Here is a 19,349-nt window from a genome sequence, read left to right on the forward strand (position 1 = left end):
GCATACAAGTGTTGGCTGCAGGCAGCATTTAGGCTACTTTTCAATTGTTCAATAGACAACCAATCTTGCAGAATTTTCAGTTTGAAAAAGTCACTGCAAAAGATTGAAACATTCTGCCCACAACTCTACAGAAATGTGCTCAAATTAGCAATTGAGCTTTATTATTTCAGAAACTGTCAGCGGGGGAGGGAGAAGATCACGTTTTTAATAGTATGTTTTAATTGTTCTGTCGCTGACATATATACTGAACAAAAATATAAACGCAACAGGAAACAATTTCACTGAGTTACAGTTCATATAAGGAAATCAGTCAATTGAAATAAATTCATTAGGCCCTAATCTATGGATTTCACACAACTGGGCAGGGCAGCCATGGATGGGCATAAACTCCCCAGTGGGTGGGCCAGACCCAGCCAATAAGAATTTGTTTTCCCCCCACAAAGAGTATATTACAGACAGAAATGATGATGCTGGGCCAATTGTGTGCCGCCCTAATGGACTCCTGGTCACGCCGGTTGTGACGCAGCCTGGGATTGAACCCGGGTCTGTAGTGACGCCTCAATCACTACGATGTCACACCTTAGACCACAGCGCCCCTCTGTAGGCAATTCTCCTAATTTCTATTAGAAAACAACATATTTTTACAAATACATTTATTTGTTTCAAATAGCACAATCAACAGTTAAAGAAATAAAATGATTGATTTTAGAAAATCACATTGAACAATGTTTTTAGTAGTTCCATATTGTTACGGTTGCTGCACAGTGTTGCCATATGGCAACATATACACATTTGAAAATGTATTTTTTACTTTTGTCTGTTTGGGGCCATTTTAAGTGAGAAAAACAAATCCAAAAGTTTTTGTTGCATGGTCCTATTTTAATGCGTGCAGTAGAGCGTTAAAAGTGTAAAGACGTATTTTACTAATTAGGCCCATCAACAACATAAAAATGTACATAGGAGGTCTGTACCGCCAAGTAATAAAATCGACTTTCACACCTGGGTTTGAAGTTGATGTGGCAGAACATTGCCAAGAGGCAGGGATATAATGGGTCGTTACACCAATTTGGTCCCTTTTGCGAAGTGTAAAATTGGTTAAAAAATTTTAAAAAAACTTGATTTCCCATAATTTTTACATTATGTCATAAAGAGCACATGTTCAACTTCATAAAAACATGTGTTCCCATCTCAAGAGGTTAAATAAAACAATGGCTGTAGTAAGTGGCGATTAAGTGCAGGGTTGGTGATTTCTTCTTAAATCAGCCATCAATCTCCTTATGACAGGGGGAATGAAAGCTTGTTGTGTCCATCAGGCAATTGAATGCAAGCTTCACAAAAATAGTTGAAACATTTCTAGCCTGGCTAACAGGGGATCCCACTCAGTTTTCACAACCAAACACCAGGAAATGGCCAAAAAGAAGCAGCTCATCTGCTTTTACTCTGAGTTCACTACTACACGTTCAATGTTTCCACATGAAATAAAAACAATCTTCAGAAATGACTGTCAAAGCAACAACTAGGGGTTTACAACGCTTTACAACGGTGGTGAAGCTTGGAGACATTTTGGGATTAAGTGGGTTAAAATCTTCCTAGAAGTGACACAGAGGGGCATTTCAAAATGCTGAATTGTTGGCAATTTAGCAAGTCTATTTATTAGAGGTCGACCGATTATGATTTTTTTCAACGCTGATACCGATTATTGGAGGACCAAAAAAAGCCGATATCGATTAATCGGACATTTAAAAAAAAAATACATACATACATACATATATTTGTAATAATGACAATTACAACAATACTGAATGAACACTTTAATTTTCACTTAATACATAAAATAACATGAGAACACATGTTAAAAGGAACCAGCAGCTTTCATGGGTCTTCAATATTCCCAGTTAAGAAGTTTTAGGTTGTGATGCAGAAAGCAGAGCTTGTCTACCTGGTCCCCTGTCAGTCTGCTCCTACACTTATCATAAATTATCCCCACCTCACTGAACACTCTCTCGCTTGGGACCGAAGAAGGTGGGGGACAGAGAAACTTCTTTGCCAGTGGAGCGAGGGATTGAAATCTGTCCTCATTCTGCTTCCACCACTCCAAAGGCAAGCCGCTCTTTCTGTCAATGACAGGCTCTGTGAGGTAGCACTCCAACTCAGTTTCAAAACTGCACTGGACTTCAGCCCTGCCCTCTTGGCTTCCAAGGATTCTAGCGTAGAGGCTGTCCACCAGACTGGGTGGCTGATCTACCTGGACTCTTTGCCTCTTTGCACCTGGATCTGGGTCCTCATCTTCACTCGTCCCTTCTGCTGTGGCTCTGGGATTTGGTTTCCTTAGTAGGTCAGACTCCTCCTTCAGCCACTCTTTTGCTTTCTCTAGTGCTGTCCCTGAGGGGAAGGCGTAGCTCTTGTAACGTGGATCCAGGACAGTTGCCAGAACCAGGCACTTTGTCTCCTCGGCCTTGGAGAACCTCCTTGTCAGACTGTCCAACATGGTCTTCCGTAAAGTTTTGATGCCTTGAGTAGAAGAACCCTCCTGCTGCAGCATCAGCTTCAGCACCGACACACTGGGGATGATGCATGCTGCTGTAGAGTTGGAGTGGCTCATCTCCAGTGTCACCTCTTCCATAGGTGCCAGAATCTCAATTAGGTTAGAGACAATGTCCCACTGTGCAGCAGACAAACCGCGGATGTGTCCGTATTCACCTGCATACACATTCAGTGCACGCCTCTGTTCAAACATCCTCTGCAGCATGTGTAGTGTTGAGTTCCAGCGAGTTTGAACTGCTTGCATGATGCTGTGTTTGGGAAGGCCGAGCTCTTCCTGAATGGCCCTCAGCCTCTGTTTGGCCAGTACAGAATGGTCAAAGTGAGTTGCACAGCTCTTCAACATGCCAATAATGTTTAGCACAGCTCTCTGACTGGATAGGCCATCATTGATTACAAGCTGTAGGGTGTGTGCACTGCAGCTGAAGTCTGGAAGCTCTGCCAGTCTCATACCTTTCACCATGTTTGCCCCACTGTCCCTGAGGACCAACAATACACGTTCTGTGTGGATTTCCCAGTATTCCAACATGGTCAAAAACATCTCTCTGATGTAGTTTCCTGTGTGTGATCCAGTCATAGTCTTGACATTCAGCACAACCTGCTTTCTTGTCCAGAAATTGTCAATGAAATGTCCAGTAAGGCTCATCAGGGACTCTGTAGTGCCTGACCAGCAGTCAGTTGTGAATGCCATGTGTGGAGCGTTCACTGGTGCCACCAGATTCTTCACTTTCATCACAACTCTTTCATGTGTTTTATCTAGCATTTCTGTGCGAAAGAAGTTTTCATCTTTGATCCTGTACCGGGGTTCAGCAAGACTAATCAGCCGCTGAAAACCAACGTCAGACACCACTGTAAATGGCTGGTTGTCAGTGGCAATCATCTCAATAATTGCTTCATCCATCTTCTTGGCCCTCGGGTCTTTGTCCTGCCATTTTGCTTGTTTATTAAAAAGTTGCAAGAGTGTAGCCTGCGATGTCTGTGATGTGTCTGTATCACATTTTCCTTGTGAAGAATTTGCCTTTGCTTTTTTCATCATTGCTTCCTTATGGGCTTTTGGATGGGTGTTCTTAAGGTGATTCCACAGATTGGTGGTATTTTTGGATTTAGCCATTGCTGACCCCATGCTTATATCTTTATCACAAATAAGACACCTTGCTTTCCCTGGTGCCAATTCGATGTAATAGTCCCACACTGGTGCTCTGCTTTTCTCTGCCATCTGTAAAATTAATACACACACACACACACCTCTGAAGTGACAAGGATACTGAAGAGTCTGCTTAGGAGACAAATACTCTCAACTGTTTGAATAATACAAATTTAGTTTAAGTTACATGTGATGAATGTTGAAAACAAAAACTGTAATTTCTATATGTAGGAAATCCTATTTTAATAATGGGCATGGTAAGAACCGACGACCAAAGTGTGAGTCATAATCCCCATGACACCTTCCAGCAAAATCTGAAAAGCGGTTCCTTCATTCCATAGGATATTTTTAGATTGACTTCAAATAAGGTCCGTGTTTCGTGTAGGCTTACACCACCTCGCCAATTTGATAACTGTGTAGATATCCATAGGACAAGGTAACTGATCAATACTGACTAAATATAAGCAAAGATAAATATTTTTGTAGAGTGGATTTATGAAAATAAGTTCACAAATGTTACCTTATCCTAGTGAGATTTACATGGGTATCAAAACGCCAAGGCATTGAAGTAGATCAAGACATTCTCTATGGAAGACATGAACGGTAAAATAACGAAGGAACTCCTTCCAAGTTCAGCCGTAAGTTATTATAGGAATTATGACACGTCAACTTTTTCTCTCTATACCATTTGTATTTCATATACCTTTGACGTTCTTATAGGCACTATAGTATTGCCAGCCTAATCTCGGGAGTTGATTGGCTTGAAATCATAAACAGCGCTGTGCTTCAAGCATTGCGAAGAGCTGCTGGCAAACACAGGAAAGTGCTGTTTCAATGAATGCTTACGAGCCTGCTGCTGCCTGCCACCACTCAGTCAGACCGCTCTATCAAATCATAGACTTAATTATAATATAATAAACACACAGAAATACGAGCCTTAGGTCATTAATATAGTTAACCTGTTATGGATAGGGGGCAGTATTTTCACAGCCGGATAAAAAAAACGTACCCGATTTAATCTGTTTATTACTCCTGCCCAGAAACTACAATATGCATATAATTGTTTGATTTGGATAGAAAACACCCTAAAGTTTATAAAACTGTTTGAATGGTGTCTGTGAGTATAACAGAACTCATATGGCAGGCCAAAACCTGAGAAGATTCCAAACAGGAAGTGCCCTCTCTGACCATTTCTTGGCCTTTTTTAGCCTCTTTATTTGAAAACAGAGGATCTCTGCTGTAACGTGACACTTTCTAAGGCTCCCATAGGCTCTCAGAAGGCGCCAGAACATTGAATGATGACTTTGCAGCCCCTGGCTGAAAAACAGTAGCGCATTTGGATAGTGGTCGATCTGAGAACAATGAGACGGGCGCACGTGAAGAGTCCATTTTACATTTTCAGTCTTTGAACGAAAACGACGTCTCCCGGTCGGAATATTATCGCTATTTTACGAGAAAAATCGCATAAAAATTGATTTTAAACAGCGTTTGACATGCTTCGAAGTACGGTAATGGAATATTTGGAATTTTTTTGTCACGATACGCACCGGCGCGTCACCCTTCGTTACCCTTCGGATAGTGTCTTGAACGCACAAACAAAACGCCGCCATTTGGATATAACTATGGATTATTTGGAACCAAACCAACATTTGTTGTTTAAGTAGAAGTCCTGAGAGTGCATTCTGACGAAGAACAGCAAAGGTAATCCAATTTTTCTTATAGTAAATCTGAGTTTGGTGAGTACCAAACTTGGTGGGTGTCAAAATAGCTAGCCTGTGATGGCCGGGCTATCTACTCAGAATATTGCAAAATGTGCTTTCACCGAAAAGCTATTTTAAAATTGGACACCGCGATTGCATAAAGGAGTTCTGTATCTATAATTCTTAAAATAATTATGTTTTTTGTGAACGTTTATCGTGAGTAATTTAGTAAATTCACCGGAAGTGTTCGGTGGGAATGCTAGTTCTGAACGTCACATGCTTATGTAAAAAGCTGGTTTTTGATATAAATATGAACTTGATTGAACAAAACATGCATGTATTGTATAACATAATGTCCTAGGAGTGTCATCTGATGAAGATCAAAGGTTAGTGCTGCATTTAGCTGTGGTTTTGGTGACATATGCTAGCTTGAAAAATGGGTGTCTGATTATTTCTGGCTGGATACTCTCCTGACATAATCTAATGTTTTGCTTTCGTTGTAAAGCCTTTTTGAAATCGGACAGTGTGGTTAGATTAACGAGAGTCTTGTCTTTAAAATGGTGTAAAATAGTCATATGTTTGAAAAATGGACGTTTTTGGATTTTCGAGGAATTTGTAATTCGCGCCACGCCCTATCATTGGATATTGGAGCGGTGTTCCGCTAGCGGAACGTCTAGATGTAAGAGGTTAAATCCGGAAACTATCATTTCGAAAGCAAAACGTATATTCATACAGTTCCGTATTTTATCGAAATGGTGGCAACCCTAAGTCTAAATATTGCTGTTACATTGCACAACCTTCAATGTTATGTCATAATTATGTAAAATTCGGGCAAATTAGTTCGCAACGAGCCAGGCGGCCCAAACTGTTGCATATATCCTGACTCTGCGTGCAATGAACGCAAGAGAAGTGACACAATTTCCCTAGTTAATATTGCCTGCTAACATGAATCTTTTAACTAAATATGCAGTTTAAAAAAATATATACTTTGTATTGATTTTAAGAAAGGCATTGATGTTTATGGTTAGGTACATTCGTGCAACGATTGTGCTATTGGTAAATCATCACCCGTTTGGCGAAGCAGGCTGTGATTCGATGATAAATTAACAGGCACCGCATTGATTATATGCAATGCAGGACAAGCTTGTTAACCTAGTAATATCATCAACCATGTGTAGTTAACTAGTGATTATGTGAAGATTGATTGTTTTTTATAAGATAAGTTTAACTTCTTTGGGATCTGGGGGCAGTATTAAGCAGCTTGGATGAATAAGGTGCCCAGAGTAAACTGCCTGCTACTCAGTCCCAGAAGCTAGGATATGCATATTATTAGTAGATTTGGATAGAAGACACTCTGAAGTCTGTCTATAACAGAACTCATATGGCAGGCAAAAACATGAGAAAACTCCAACCAGGAAGTGGGAAATCTGAGGTTTGTAGTTTTTCAAGTGATTGCCTATCCAATATACAGTGTCTGTGCGGTCATATTGCACTTCCTAAGGCTTCCACTAGATGTCAACAGTCTTTAGAAACTTGTTTCATGCTTCTACTGTGAAACTCAGCCGTGAAAGCGAGCGGAGTTCCTTTACATTTCTAAAGACAAAGGAATTGTCCGGTTGGAATATTAGTGAAGATTTATGATAAAAACATCCTAAAGATTGATTCTATACATCGTTTGACATGTTTCTACAAACTGTAATGCAACTTTTTAGACTTTTCGTCTGGACTGTGAACTGAACACGCGAACAAAAGGGATGTATTTGGACATAAATGTGGACTTTATCGAAACAAAACAAACATTTATTGTGAAACTGGGATTCCTGGGAGTGCATTCCGATGAAGATCAAAGGTAAGTGAATATTTATAATGCTATTTCTGACTTTTGTTGACTCCAACATGGCGGGTATCTCTATGGCTTGTTTTGGTGTCTGAGCGCTGTACTCAGATTATCGCATGGTGTGCTTTTGCCGTAAAGCTTTTTTTAAATCTGACACAGCGGTTGCATTAAGGAGAAGTGTATCTTTAATTCTATGTAAAACACTTGTATCTTATATCAACGTTTATGATGAGTATTTCTGTAAATTGATGTGGCTCCCTGCAAAATCACTGGATGTTTTGGAGGCAAAATATTACTGAACATAACGCGCCAATGTAAACATATTTTTGGATATAAATATGAACTTTATCGAACAAAACATACATGTATTGTGTAACATGAAGTCCTATGAGTGCCATCTGATGAAGATCATCAAAGGTTAGTGATTAATTTTCATCTCTAGTTCTGCTTTTTGTGACTCTTCTCTTTGGCTGTATGTTTTTTTGTGACTCAATGCTGACCTAACACAATCATATGGTATGCTTTCGCCGTAAAGCCTTTTTGAAATCAGACACTGTGGCTGGATTAACAAGAAGTTAAGCTTTAAAATGGTGTATAATACTTGTATGTTTGAGGAATTTTAATTATGAGATTTCTGTTTTGAATTTGGCGCCCTGCAATTTCACTGGATGTTGTTGAGGTGGGACGCTAGCCACATATCCCAGAGAGGTTTTAATGCTAGCTAGCAAATTACCTTGGCTCCTTGCTGCACTCGCATAACAGGTGGTCAGCCTGCCACGCAGTTTCCTCGTGGAATGCAATCGGCCATAATCGGTGTCCAAAAATGCCGATGACTGATTGTTATGAAAACCTGAAATCGGCCCTAATTAAATCGGCCATGCCGATTAAATCGGTCGACCTCTACTATTTATATTAAAAACCTGATTTATTGATTTCACAATGTGGTCTATATTAAAGGCTAATAATAGTAATAGTGGAACGACCCTGACATTTTAACTGGTGATATTTTAGGGACGATAACCAAGTGAAACTCATCCCACATGGAGAGCAGTGGTAAGGCTTCTCGCCTGTGTGTATTCTCTGATGGTTATTTAGGTATCCTTCCCAATGGAAACTCTTCCCACACTGTTCACAGCTGTATGGTTTCTTCCCTGTGTGTATTCTTTGGTGGTTATTTAGGTGTCCTACCTGATGGAAACTCTTCCCACACTGATCACAGTGGTATGGCTTCTCTCCTGTGTGATATTTCTGGTGTTCATTTAGCCGTCCTGCCTGACTAAAGCTCTTCCCACATTGGGAGCAGTGGTAGGGCTTCTCGCCACTGTGTATTCTCTGATGACTCTGAAGGCTTCCTTCCAACTTAAAACTCTTCCTACAATGAGAGCAGTGGAAAGGCTTCTTTCCTGTGTGAGTAAGTTGGTGCGTCTTCAAGATGCTTGGGGTCTGAAATCTCTTGCCACATTGACCACACGTGTAAGGCTTCTTTGTTTTGAGAGTCTGTTGGTGTGGAATGAGGTGAGTTGGACAAATAAAACTGCCTCTGCAATCTGAACAGGGGTGGGGCCTACAAGTGTGCTTTCTCAACTCCTGTGGCTCATAGAAACTAGTGAAACAGTCCATGCAGTGGTGATGTTTCTGTCTTGAGTTCCTCTGTCTGTGTTGTTTATGATTTCCTGATGCTGTGGAATTGGGCTCACTGTCTGAACCTGGCCTGGAGCTCTCTCCTGTGGGAATATGAACATATATGGGGTTAGAATCAGAAAGGAAACATTGAAAGGGGCTTTAAAATACTTTCGATGCAAGCAGAAGCAATACAATAGGCACCAAATCAAATCAAATTTATTTATATAGCCCTTCTTACATCAGCTGATATCACAAATTGCTGTACAGAAACCCAGCCTAAAACCCCAAACAGCAAGCAATGCAGGTGTAGAAGCACGGTGGCTAGGAAAAACTCCCTAGGAAGGCCAAAACCTAGGAAGAAACCTAGAGGAACCAGGCTATGAGGGGTGGCCAGTCCTCTTCTGGCTGTGCCGGGTGGAGATTATAACAGCACATGGCCTAGATGTTCAAATGTTCATAAATTACCAGCATTGTCAAATAATAATAATCATAGTAGTTGTCGAGGGTGCAACAAGTCAGTAACACAAGAGTAAGTGTCAGTTGGCTTTTTCAAAGCCGATCAACCTCTCTCCTTACTCCACACCTTAACTTACCTGGGTCACTGATACTATCTACTGCTGCCTCCTCTTCCCTTAGGTTTGGAGCAGACACTTTCCTGTTCTCCTCTTCTTCTTTGACTCCTCTCTCCTCCTCTTTGACTTCTCGCTCTTCCACCTCCTCTTTGACTCCTCTCTCCTCCTCGATTTCTCTCTCCTCCCATTCCTCTTTGACAATCACATTAAGTTCCAGTGTTTGACTGCAGTCCTCCAGCTTCAATGACACCATCTCTGGACCCTGCTTTGAGGTTCTCTGGGCTGGAACATCACAGCCAGAACCCAGGGACTCTGTGGACTTGGGTACAGACATGGAAGGCTAGAGATGGATCCAAAAGAGGAAGCACAACAAGTGAAAGGTGAGTTTCAGTAAATAATAAAAGGGATATAATGTGCTAAATATTCCATGCACTAGGAATCCCTGCTAATAAAATGGAACTAGCTAGCTCACATTGCTATGGCAACAACAGCTAACGTCAGCAATGTGGAGCTATTATTGGGTTAGCTTTAGCTTACTGACCAGCCCTTGGTCATGACTCTCAGTTCCAGTACATTACACAGAAGAGACAATGACCCCATGGAGGGTTTTGAAGATAATCTTCTCCTCGGGGTCAAGCAGTGACAAGGGTCTGTAGAATTTAGCTCCGACACCATCGATTTCTTAAAAATGCAACTTGGTAAATGCTTACCTTGTACCTCTGTTTGTCAATCAATCAAATCAAATTTATTTTTATATAGCCCTTCGTACATCAGCTGATATCTCAAAGTGCTGTACAGAAACCCAGCCTAAAACCCCAAACAGCAAGCAAAGCATGTGAAAGAAGCACAGTGGCTAGGAAAAACTCCCTAGGAAAAACTCCCTAGAAAGGCCAAAAACCTAGGAAGAAACCTAGAGAGGAACCAGGCTATGAGGGGTGGCCAGTCCTCTTCTGGCTGTGCAGGGTGGATATTTGTCCTGTGTAGTTGCCTGCCTGCCTTTGCTGAAATCCATTATTTTTACTACACAAGACATAGATACAAGGTAAGTGTTTCATAAATCTAATTTGTTTTATTTATTTATTTAAGTATTGACTTTGGGCGAATCGATATAGTTGGAGCTGAATTCCACAGAGCCTGATCCCTGCTCAACTCTGTTGGTGGAGTTCCTCAGAAACTTCCTTCACCAGGGAACTGTACTTTTGTTCACCCCACGTGTAACTCTGTTGTTTTTTGTCGCACTGCTTTGCTTTATCTTGGCCAGGTCGCAGTTGTAAATGAGAACTTGTTCTCAACTTGCCTACCTGGTTAAATAAAGGTGAAATTAAAAAATAATAATAAAGTTTAGCTAGCTTTAGCCCATTCATAGACGCTGACTATCTTTAGCGCCTTTTGTCGATGGCATCTTCTGGCCGGGGGGAGTTTTGTTAAGAGCCCTGATGCTTGATCTAAAACGTTAACACGCATCACTTGCGGTATGGTTTTGGAAACATAACCATCTTTCACATCAGTGCGAAATCATTTTCAGAAAAATCTAAAAAAGCTTAAAATACTACACACCTCGAGTTCCCACACGGCCATATTTCCATGTTACAGCGCTTGTTGACAGAAAACAGACTACTATCTACGCTAATTAGCTCTCTGCATCTCCCAACACCTGGGTGCTAACGGAAGACAACATTGTCCCTGAAAAACACTGTCGGCTGCAACCGTCTTAAAACAGTGTACAGTAAGTCTATATTTTGCATTTGTGAAAATATTTTGATGTGATATGAAAGTAGAGGGCTTTATGTTTCTAGTTATTGATTACTGTTCTCCTAGCAGCAGGATATCATGCTGGCAGCACAGTCCTAGTTGTTTTCTCCTCAAAATAAGAGCCCCCTGCAACGACATGCTGAACTTAGGGAATGTCGATTTGTTTTGTTTTTTGCACTCGGGTGCAGTACAACTGTTTTTCACAGCTTTGCAACCACCTTTCAAAATAAAGAGGATATTTTGATATTGTATTATGTATCCCAGCATTACACAAATACTTGTATGTTGAAAGCTATTGTGTAGGCTACATTTAAAGAAACACACTTAATAAAATACAAACACGTTATTAGAGTTACTCAATAGTCTGCAAAACTTTAAATGGTCTCGTGCTGGGCAACGGGTTTAATACAGAGTGGTGACTCCTTTCTCTATAGCCCCCTATGCAATACGCTGCTATAGACTGTACAGAGTGGTGACTCCTTTCTCCATAGCCCCCTATGCAATACGCTGCTATAGACTGTACAGAGTGGTGACCCCTTTCTCCATAGCCCCCTATGCAATACGCTGCTATAGACTGTACACAGTGGTGACCCCTTTCTCCATAGCCCCCTATGCAATACGCTGCTATAGACTGTACACAGTGCTGGTGACCCCTTTCTCTATAGCCCCCTATGCAATACGCTGCTATAGACTGTACAGAGCGGTGACTCCTTTCTCTATAGCCCCCTATGCAGTACGCTGTTGGCTTCTCAACTAATCAACTGCTAATAAAAATCAGTACTTGGCACCTCTATCAGGGCAAGGCAAGAATGCATGGAAGTCTAGTATAGAATGGCATTTTATTTCACACTGGAAGAAAACAGCGTAAGCAACAACAAAACGTTTGCGGTGTTTTGTCTTTCCAACACAACAACAGTACATGAATGTATTGTTTTGAAATGAATACAACGGTAATATGTCTATAACACAGTCCCCCTCCAAAATTACACATATTTGGTTAGTAGAGACCAGAGCTCTCCAACCCTGTTCCTGGAGAGCTACCCTAATCTAGTGCACCCGATTCTAATATTTAGCTCATTGATCAAATTAATCAGGTTAGTTATAACTGGGATTGGTGCGAAAACCTACAGGAGGGTATCTCTCCAGGAACAGGGTTGGAGTGAAAACCTACAGGAGGGTATCTCTCCAGGAACAGGGTTGGTGTGAAAACCTACAGGAGGGTATCTCTCCAGGAACAGGGTTGGAGTGAAAACCTACAGGAGGGTATCTCTCCAGGAACGGGGTTGGAGTGAAAACCTACAGGAGGGTATCTCTCCAGGAACAGGGTTGGAGTGAAAACCTACAGGAGGGTATCTCTCCAGGAACAGGGTTGGAGTGAAAACCTACAGGAGGGAATCTCTCCAGGAACGGGGTTGGAGTGAAAACCTACAGGAGGGTATCTCTCCAGGAACAGGGTTGGAGTGAAAACCTACAGGAGGGTATCTCTCCAGGAACAGGGTTGGTGCGAAAACCTACAGGAGGAAAGCTCTCCAGGAACAGGGTTGGAGTTAAAACCTACAGGAGGAAAGCTCTCCAGGAACAGGGTTGGAGTTAAAACCTACAGGAGGAAAGCTCTCCAGGAACAGGGTTGGAGAGCCCTGGTAAAGACCCTACTGAGTATTTCCCACCCTAGTTTAGCTAATATGGGTAGAATAGTTCTCTCTACAACACAATATATATCCCATTTACAGTGTATTGCATTGGGAGCTATGGAAGGGGTGGTGCTGTCTTCCCAACGCATCACCGGGGGCACACTGCCTGCCCTCCAAGACACCTACAGCACCCGATGTCACAGGAAGGACAAGAAGATAATCAAGGACATCAACCACCCGAGCCACGGCCTGTTCACCCCGCTGCCATCCAGAAGGCTAGGTCAGTACAGGTGCATCAAAGCTGGGACCGAGAGACTGAAAAAGAGCTTCTATCTCAAGGCCATCAGACTGTTAAATAGCCATCACTAGCCAGCTACCACCCGGTTACTCAACCCTGCACCTTAGAGGCTGCTGCCCTATGTACATAGACATGGTATTCCTGGTCACTTTAAATGGAACACTAGTCACTTTAATAATGTTTACATACTGCTTTACTCATTTCATATGTATATACTGTATTCTACTGTGTTTTAGTCCATGCCACTCAGACATTGCTTGTCCTAATATATATATTTCTTTAATTACATTCTCTTTACTTTTAGATGTGTGTGTTGTTGTGAATTGTTATATTACTGCACGGTTGGAGCTAGGAACACAAGCATTTCGCTACACCCGCAATAACATCTGCTAAATATGTGTATGTGACCAATACAATTTGATTTGAATGAAGTGCTGCTGGATATGACACTGTCCCCCTCCAAAATAAAACATCTGGTTAGCAGAGACCCTACTGAGTATTTTCCATCTCCCTTTAGCTGACTGTAGACATGTAGAAAAGTTCTCTACAGCCCAATATTCTCAACATAAGTGTCAACATTTTGTATTGTATTTTGTCATTATTGGTCTTTAAAAAATGTTTTAAACCATATTTGTTTATCATAAATGCTATTTGTTGACACAAAAATGGAATGTTTATTTGGAAGGTTTCCTCATTACCATACGAAAGTGACATTCGTGCTGCAAACAAGATCTTAAACTGGCATTTTATTTGGAATCATTAAATGACTACAGTAATGAATACTGAAAATGAAGTAAGCTAGCTACCTAACAAACGGCCTAGCTAGCTAGCTATGCTAACTTACTAAAAATATGATCGAAAGATGAGACTCCCACATCATAAATTTCACAATATTGTTTTGATAACAAATAATATGGTCATTCACAACTCAGTGTCTTGAAGATCAACAACCGTGCTTACTATGGTAGCTACTGTAGTTAGCTAGCTTGGTGTTTATTTTTTATTTATTTTTATTATGAACACAAATACAAAAAAACAGAAATATACAAACAAGAGTACATAAACCTAACAGACAGGGGTATTACATATCAAGAATCATTTTCAGTTTGTTAAATACTCATGGTGCGTATTGCTTTTTTGTTTTTACATTTACTGAGAATTTAAATATTATTTTGAAATGAAATCTTAAATAATGTGAAGAGGGGTTTGTTCTCTGCACACTTCATTTTATGGATAAAGAACCTTCCATGAAAGATAAACAAATTAACAATTAAAGTTAAATCAAGGTCCATATTAGAGGTCGACCGATTAATCGGAATGGCCGATTAATTAGGGCCGATTTCAAGTTTTCATAACAATCGGTAATCTGCATTTTTGGGCACCGATTATGGCCGATTACATTGCGCTCCACGAGGAGACTGCGTGGCAGGCTGACTACCTGTTATGTGAGTGCAGCAAGGAGCCAAGGTAAGGTGCTAGCTAGCATAAAACGTATCTTATAAAAAACAATCAATGTTAACATAATCACTAGTTAAACTAGTAAAATCGTCAACCATGTGTAGTTACCTAGCTTGTCCTGCGTTGCATATAATCGATGCGGTGCCTGTTAATTTATCATTGAATCACAGCCTACTTCGCCAAACGGGTGATTTAACAAGCGCATTCGCGAAAAAAAGCACTGTCGTTGCGCCAATGTGTACCTAACCATAAACATCAACGCCTTTCTTAAAATCAATACACAAGTATATATTTTTAAACCTGCATATTTAGTTAATATTGCCTACTAACATGAATTTCTTTTAACTAGGGAAAATGTGTCACTTCTCTTGCGTTCATTGCACGCAGAGTCAGGGTATATGCAACAGTTTGGGCCGCCTGGCTCGTTGCGAACTAATTTGCCCGAATTTTACGTAATTATGACATAACATTGAAGGTTGTGCAATGTAACAGCAATATTTAGACTTATGGATGCCACCCGTTAGATAAAATACAGTACGGTTCCGTATTTCACTGAAAGAATAAACGTTTTGTTTTTTAAATGATAGTTTCCCGATTTGACCAAATTAATGACCTAAGGCTCGTATTTCTGTGTGTTTATTATATTATAATTAAGTCTATGATTTGATAGAGCAGTCTGACAGAGCAGCGGTAGGAAGCAGCAGGCTCGTAAGCATTCATTCAAACAGCACTTTCCTGAGTTTGCCAGCAGCTCTTCGCAATGCTTCAAGCATTGCGCTGTTTATGACTTCAAGCCTATCAACTCCCGAGATTAGGCTGGCAATACTAAAGTACCTATTAGAACATCCAATAGTCAAAGGTGTATGAAATACAAATGGTATAGAGAGAAATAGTCCTATAGTAACTACAACCTAAAACTTCTTACCTGGGAATATTGAAGACTCATGTTAAAAGGAACCACCAGCTTTCATACGTTCTCATGTTCTGAGCAAGGAACTTAAAACGTTAGCTTTTTTTTACATGGCACATATTGCACTTTTACTTTCTTCTCCAACACTTTGTTTTTGCATTATTTAAACCAAATTGAACATGTTTCATTATTTATTTGAGACTAAATTGATTTTATTAATGTATTATATTAAGTTAAAATAAGTGTTCATTCAGTATTGTTGTAATTGTCATTATTACAAATATATATTTAAAAAAAATTAAAGTTAAAAATATATATATTAAAAGAAAAATGGTATCGGCGTTGAAAAATCATAATCGGTCGACCTCTAATTTCAGGATATCAAAATGATCTTAGGTGGGGATTTTAATTCTGTATCTAATGTGATTGACAGATATCCCCCTCCTAACAGATCCAGCATTGCTAATCCTGAGTTTAATAACCTGTCTTTGTCTTGGATTAGTCGATATTTGAGATCTACATATCCTGATAAAAAGGACTCCGCTTGGAGTAACAAGGACACAGTCAAGAATTGATTTCTGGTTGATTTCTAATTCATTAGATAATACTGTAGTCAAGGTATCAATTAAACCATCAATTCTTACTGATCATAAAGTTATATTCTTATATTTAAATATTAATGGATCTGAAGTTATACCGAATCGGAGTTATTGGAAACTCAATAGTAGACTGTTGGAAGATGATCATTTCAAGATGGATGCCAAAGATATTATACAAGACAATTGGAGGAAAGCCCAACTATTTAAGTCTTATGGGAAATATTGAAGTATGAAATAAGACAAACAGCCATTAAGAGAGGTAAAGAAATTGCTGAACTTAAAGGATTGAGGGAAGATAAACTTGTTAAGGAAATACTTTCTCTAATCTCTATGGAGGACCTTCATGAAGGAAAGGGTCAGTTATTCTCTTTACAACTAGAAATGGACCGAATGTATGAAGAGAGCAAAAGGACAGGCTAGATAACTACACATGGTTGATGATATTACAGGTTTAACTAGTGATTATGATTGATTGATTTTTATAAGGTAAATGCTAGCTAGCAACTTATCTTGGCTTCTTACTGCATTCGCATAACAGGCAGGCTCCTCGTGGAGTGCAATGTAAAGCAGGTGGTTAGAGCGTTGGACTAGTTAACCGTGAGGTTGCAAGATTGAATCCCCGAGCTGACAAGGTAAAAATCTGTCGTTCTGCCCCTGAACAAGGCAGTTAACCCACCGTTCCTAGGCCATCATTGAAAATAAGAACGTGTTCTTAACTGACTAGCCTAGTTAAATAAAGGTGTAAAATTAAAAATAACTAATAATTATTTAAAAAAAACAAAAAAAAACAGCCAAATCGGTGTCCAAAAATACCGATTTCCGATTGTTATGAAAACTTGAAATCGGCCCTAATTAATCGGCCATTCCGATTAATCGGTCGACCTCTACCTGAAATACACCTACAACTCTATTAATCTCTTCTTCAAATTCTTGAAATAATATCCTGTTGTTGGATGCATAAATATTCCCTAATAAAAACATTTCACTGTTGAAATTCACTTAAAATTAACCAACATCCAGAGCGGTGAGTCTTACTACCGATGACCTCCCCTTTAAACACACCTCTTAAAACTGCTACACCTGCAGAGTGGTTGCTGCCATATGATAACCAGATATCGTTACCCCATTGATTTTTCCAAAAAGATAGATTGGAAGAACAAGCATGAGTCTCTTGTAAAAAGTCTGCATTAAACCGTTTGCAAAACAGGAAAATAGCCTTACGTTTGAGTAAATAACAAATACCCCGACATTAATTGAAGAAAGAGATGAAGACAAACTTCAACCAACAACCTTGTTATGCTAATATAAGCTTCTCCTAAGGATATGTAACTCAAAAGGATTTCCATCCCATTAACCTCTCCAACAAAAAACGAAACAAATATTGGTCATAAAGTTACCAAAGTACTCCCACAAGGGACATTGTGTAGACTTTACAATAAGCAGTTATTCACCTATAGTTAGTGTTAAGTTTACCAGTTCTCAGGTCAGCCTTTTCTCATTCAAGTGTTTGTGTACATTTTTTATAATAAAAGGCTGCTTTTCACCTGGCAATCAGTTTTTTGGCCTGACAGTTCTGTCCGAGTTAGACTCTGGCTCTCTAAAACGTTCTGATTTGGCTGCATTTCTTTCCCGTCGATGATCACTCTTGCACCGATAAAAATATGCCGTTTTTCCTGCCTTTCGAGCTGCAGCCACAGTTTCTCTCGTCACTTTGTCTGCTGAGGTCAGATCCTCCGTGAACCTCAATTTCTGCTTGATGAGGAATTCACAATTCTTCGCTCGCCTCCAGTGAAGATCCCGTGTAGATCTGTTGGTGAACCGGATGATGGTTGTCCTCGGTCTCCCAAACGATGAACGATGTCTACATTTTCCTGAAGTTTGGCTTTTGATTCGGGAATGACAGCTCCACAGATGTCAACAATTCTGCATTTGATGTCGTCACCCGCCTGCTCTGGAATTCCATGGAGCCTCAGGTTCCACCTGCGCTGGTATCTCTCCGCCTCATTCACCTTTTGCTCGAGTTCAGCCACCTTCTTTTCATTTTCCTGGCAGATAACTTCCACTTTCTTCATGTCACTTTTGAGGGTTTTCACTTCTCCAAAGATAAAGTCAGATTTTTTCATGGCCTCAATTGTCATTGTATTCTCCCTAACCATGTCCAAGCCATTTGCCCTTTCATCTATCTTTGCTGTCAAAAGCATTACAATTTTGTTTTGCATCTCAATAAGTGGCATAACCTCTTGGCCTCTCATCTTTTTCCCCTGGGGCTTGACTGGAGTGCCGGGGTCGTAAGGTAACGGCCTGAGCTGGGGACTGGAGGGGCGCAAGATGTGAGCATTGTCCGTGCTCACCACATTTTCATCACCCATTGCAGTATTCCCCCCCACAGTTACATTCTGAAGAGGAGTACCCACAACCACACCATCTTTTGTGGTTAATTGTCCATCTGACGATCTCTCCATTTCTTTCCTTATGGTTCTGGAAGTTTCCATGTAGTTACGTTCTATAAGCTAGTTTTTGAGCTAGCTTATCTGGCTATCTAGTGTTGTCGCAAACTTAGTTTTAGAGGTGAATACGTTGCAGAAAGTAATCAATGACTTTGGTAAACAAACTAAACCATATTCATACGGGGTTTTATGACCGCAGAAATGACCAAATGGTCATATTTGGGTAAGGAAATCCAATAATTCCTTCACCGACCAAAACAAATTATCTGCACTGACCGCCATCTTGCGCGGCCCCAGCTAGCTTGGTGTTTACTAATGGATAGTTAGCTAGCTAGATCAATAGACTAATCAATGGTGACCGTGGACAAATAACCCGACTACTAAATTATGTTTGTTGTATTTGGAAACGTTCTAGAAAATGATAGAAAGCCTGATTTTACCTTGACTCTTGATTTTGAAAGTTGACCGCTGTTATTGTTGTATGCCCTGCTTTAACAGAACGAGGTATGCGCTGTTCCCGCGAGAATACATGCTCAAGACCGTCGTGACTGCGCATTTTGCGCAAATTCATTTCATCTTTCTTTCTGAAAAGGCTTTTATATTTTATTTAACCTTTATTTAACTAGGCAGGATACCATTATATTTTACTCAGATCATATGTGAATTGGCTTGAATACCCTTTTGGCAGTTAATCACGGTTCCAAACTGATCAAAGAAAGCAACTTCTTTACTCAAGCTGTTTTTAATTGATTACGTGTCGATAGTGCAATCTTGTGGTTTAACGGAGCGACTACACATTGCATTGATCTCAACTTCACTGATGTCTTTTCTTTCAGG

The 19,349-nt window shown here is 40.2% G+C and overlaps 1 protein-coding gene across 1 annotated transcript; it reads right to left on the bottom strand.

Moving 5' to 3' along the window:
• Nucleotides 1-196: 196 nt before the first annotated feature.
• On the bottom strand, nt 197-19,058 carry LOC106593417 (zinc finger BED domain-containing protein 4). Its single transcript, XM_045710234.1, has 4 exons — nt 18,953-19,058; nt 9,439-9,757; nt 8,411-8,946; nt 197-3,757 (listed from the first exon to the last, which is right to left on the bottom strand). Exons 2-4 carry the CDS (start codon nt 9,749-9,751, stop codon nt 1,883-1,885), a joined length of 2,724 nt encoding a protein of 907 aa, XP_045566190.1. The 5' UTR covers nt 9,752-9,757; nt 18,953-19,058; the 3' UTR covers nt 197-1,882.
• Nucleotides 19,059-19,349: the final 291 nt, after the last annotated feature.

This window comes from Salmo salar, chromosome ssa02 (assembly GCF_905237065.1).
Source record: "Salmo salar chromosome ssa02, Ssal_v3.1, whole genome shotgun sequence".
Lineage (NCBI taxonomy): Eukaryota > Metazoa > Chordata > Actinopteri > Salmoniformes > Salmonidae > Salmo > Salmo salar.

What these genes read in the sequence shown, in the direction of transcription:
- LOC106593417 (XM_045710234.1), bottom strand. Translation starts at nt 9,751, where the DNA reads ATGTCTGTACCCAAGTCCACAGAGTCCCTGGGTTCTGGCTGTGATGTT. An exon ending in AGATAGTATCAGTGACCCAG is followed by an intron (nt 8,947 to 9,438) that starts GTAAGTTAAGGT and finishes ATATTCCCACAG; the next exon opens with GAGAGAGCTCCAGGCCAGGT. An exon ending in GTGGGAAGAGTTTCCATCAG is followed by an intron (nt 3,758 to 8,410) that starts GTAGGACACCTA and finishes TTAATTTTACAG; the next exon opens with ATGGCAGAGAAAAGCAGAGC.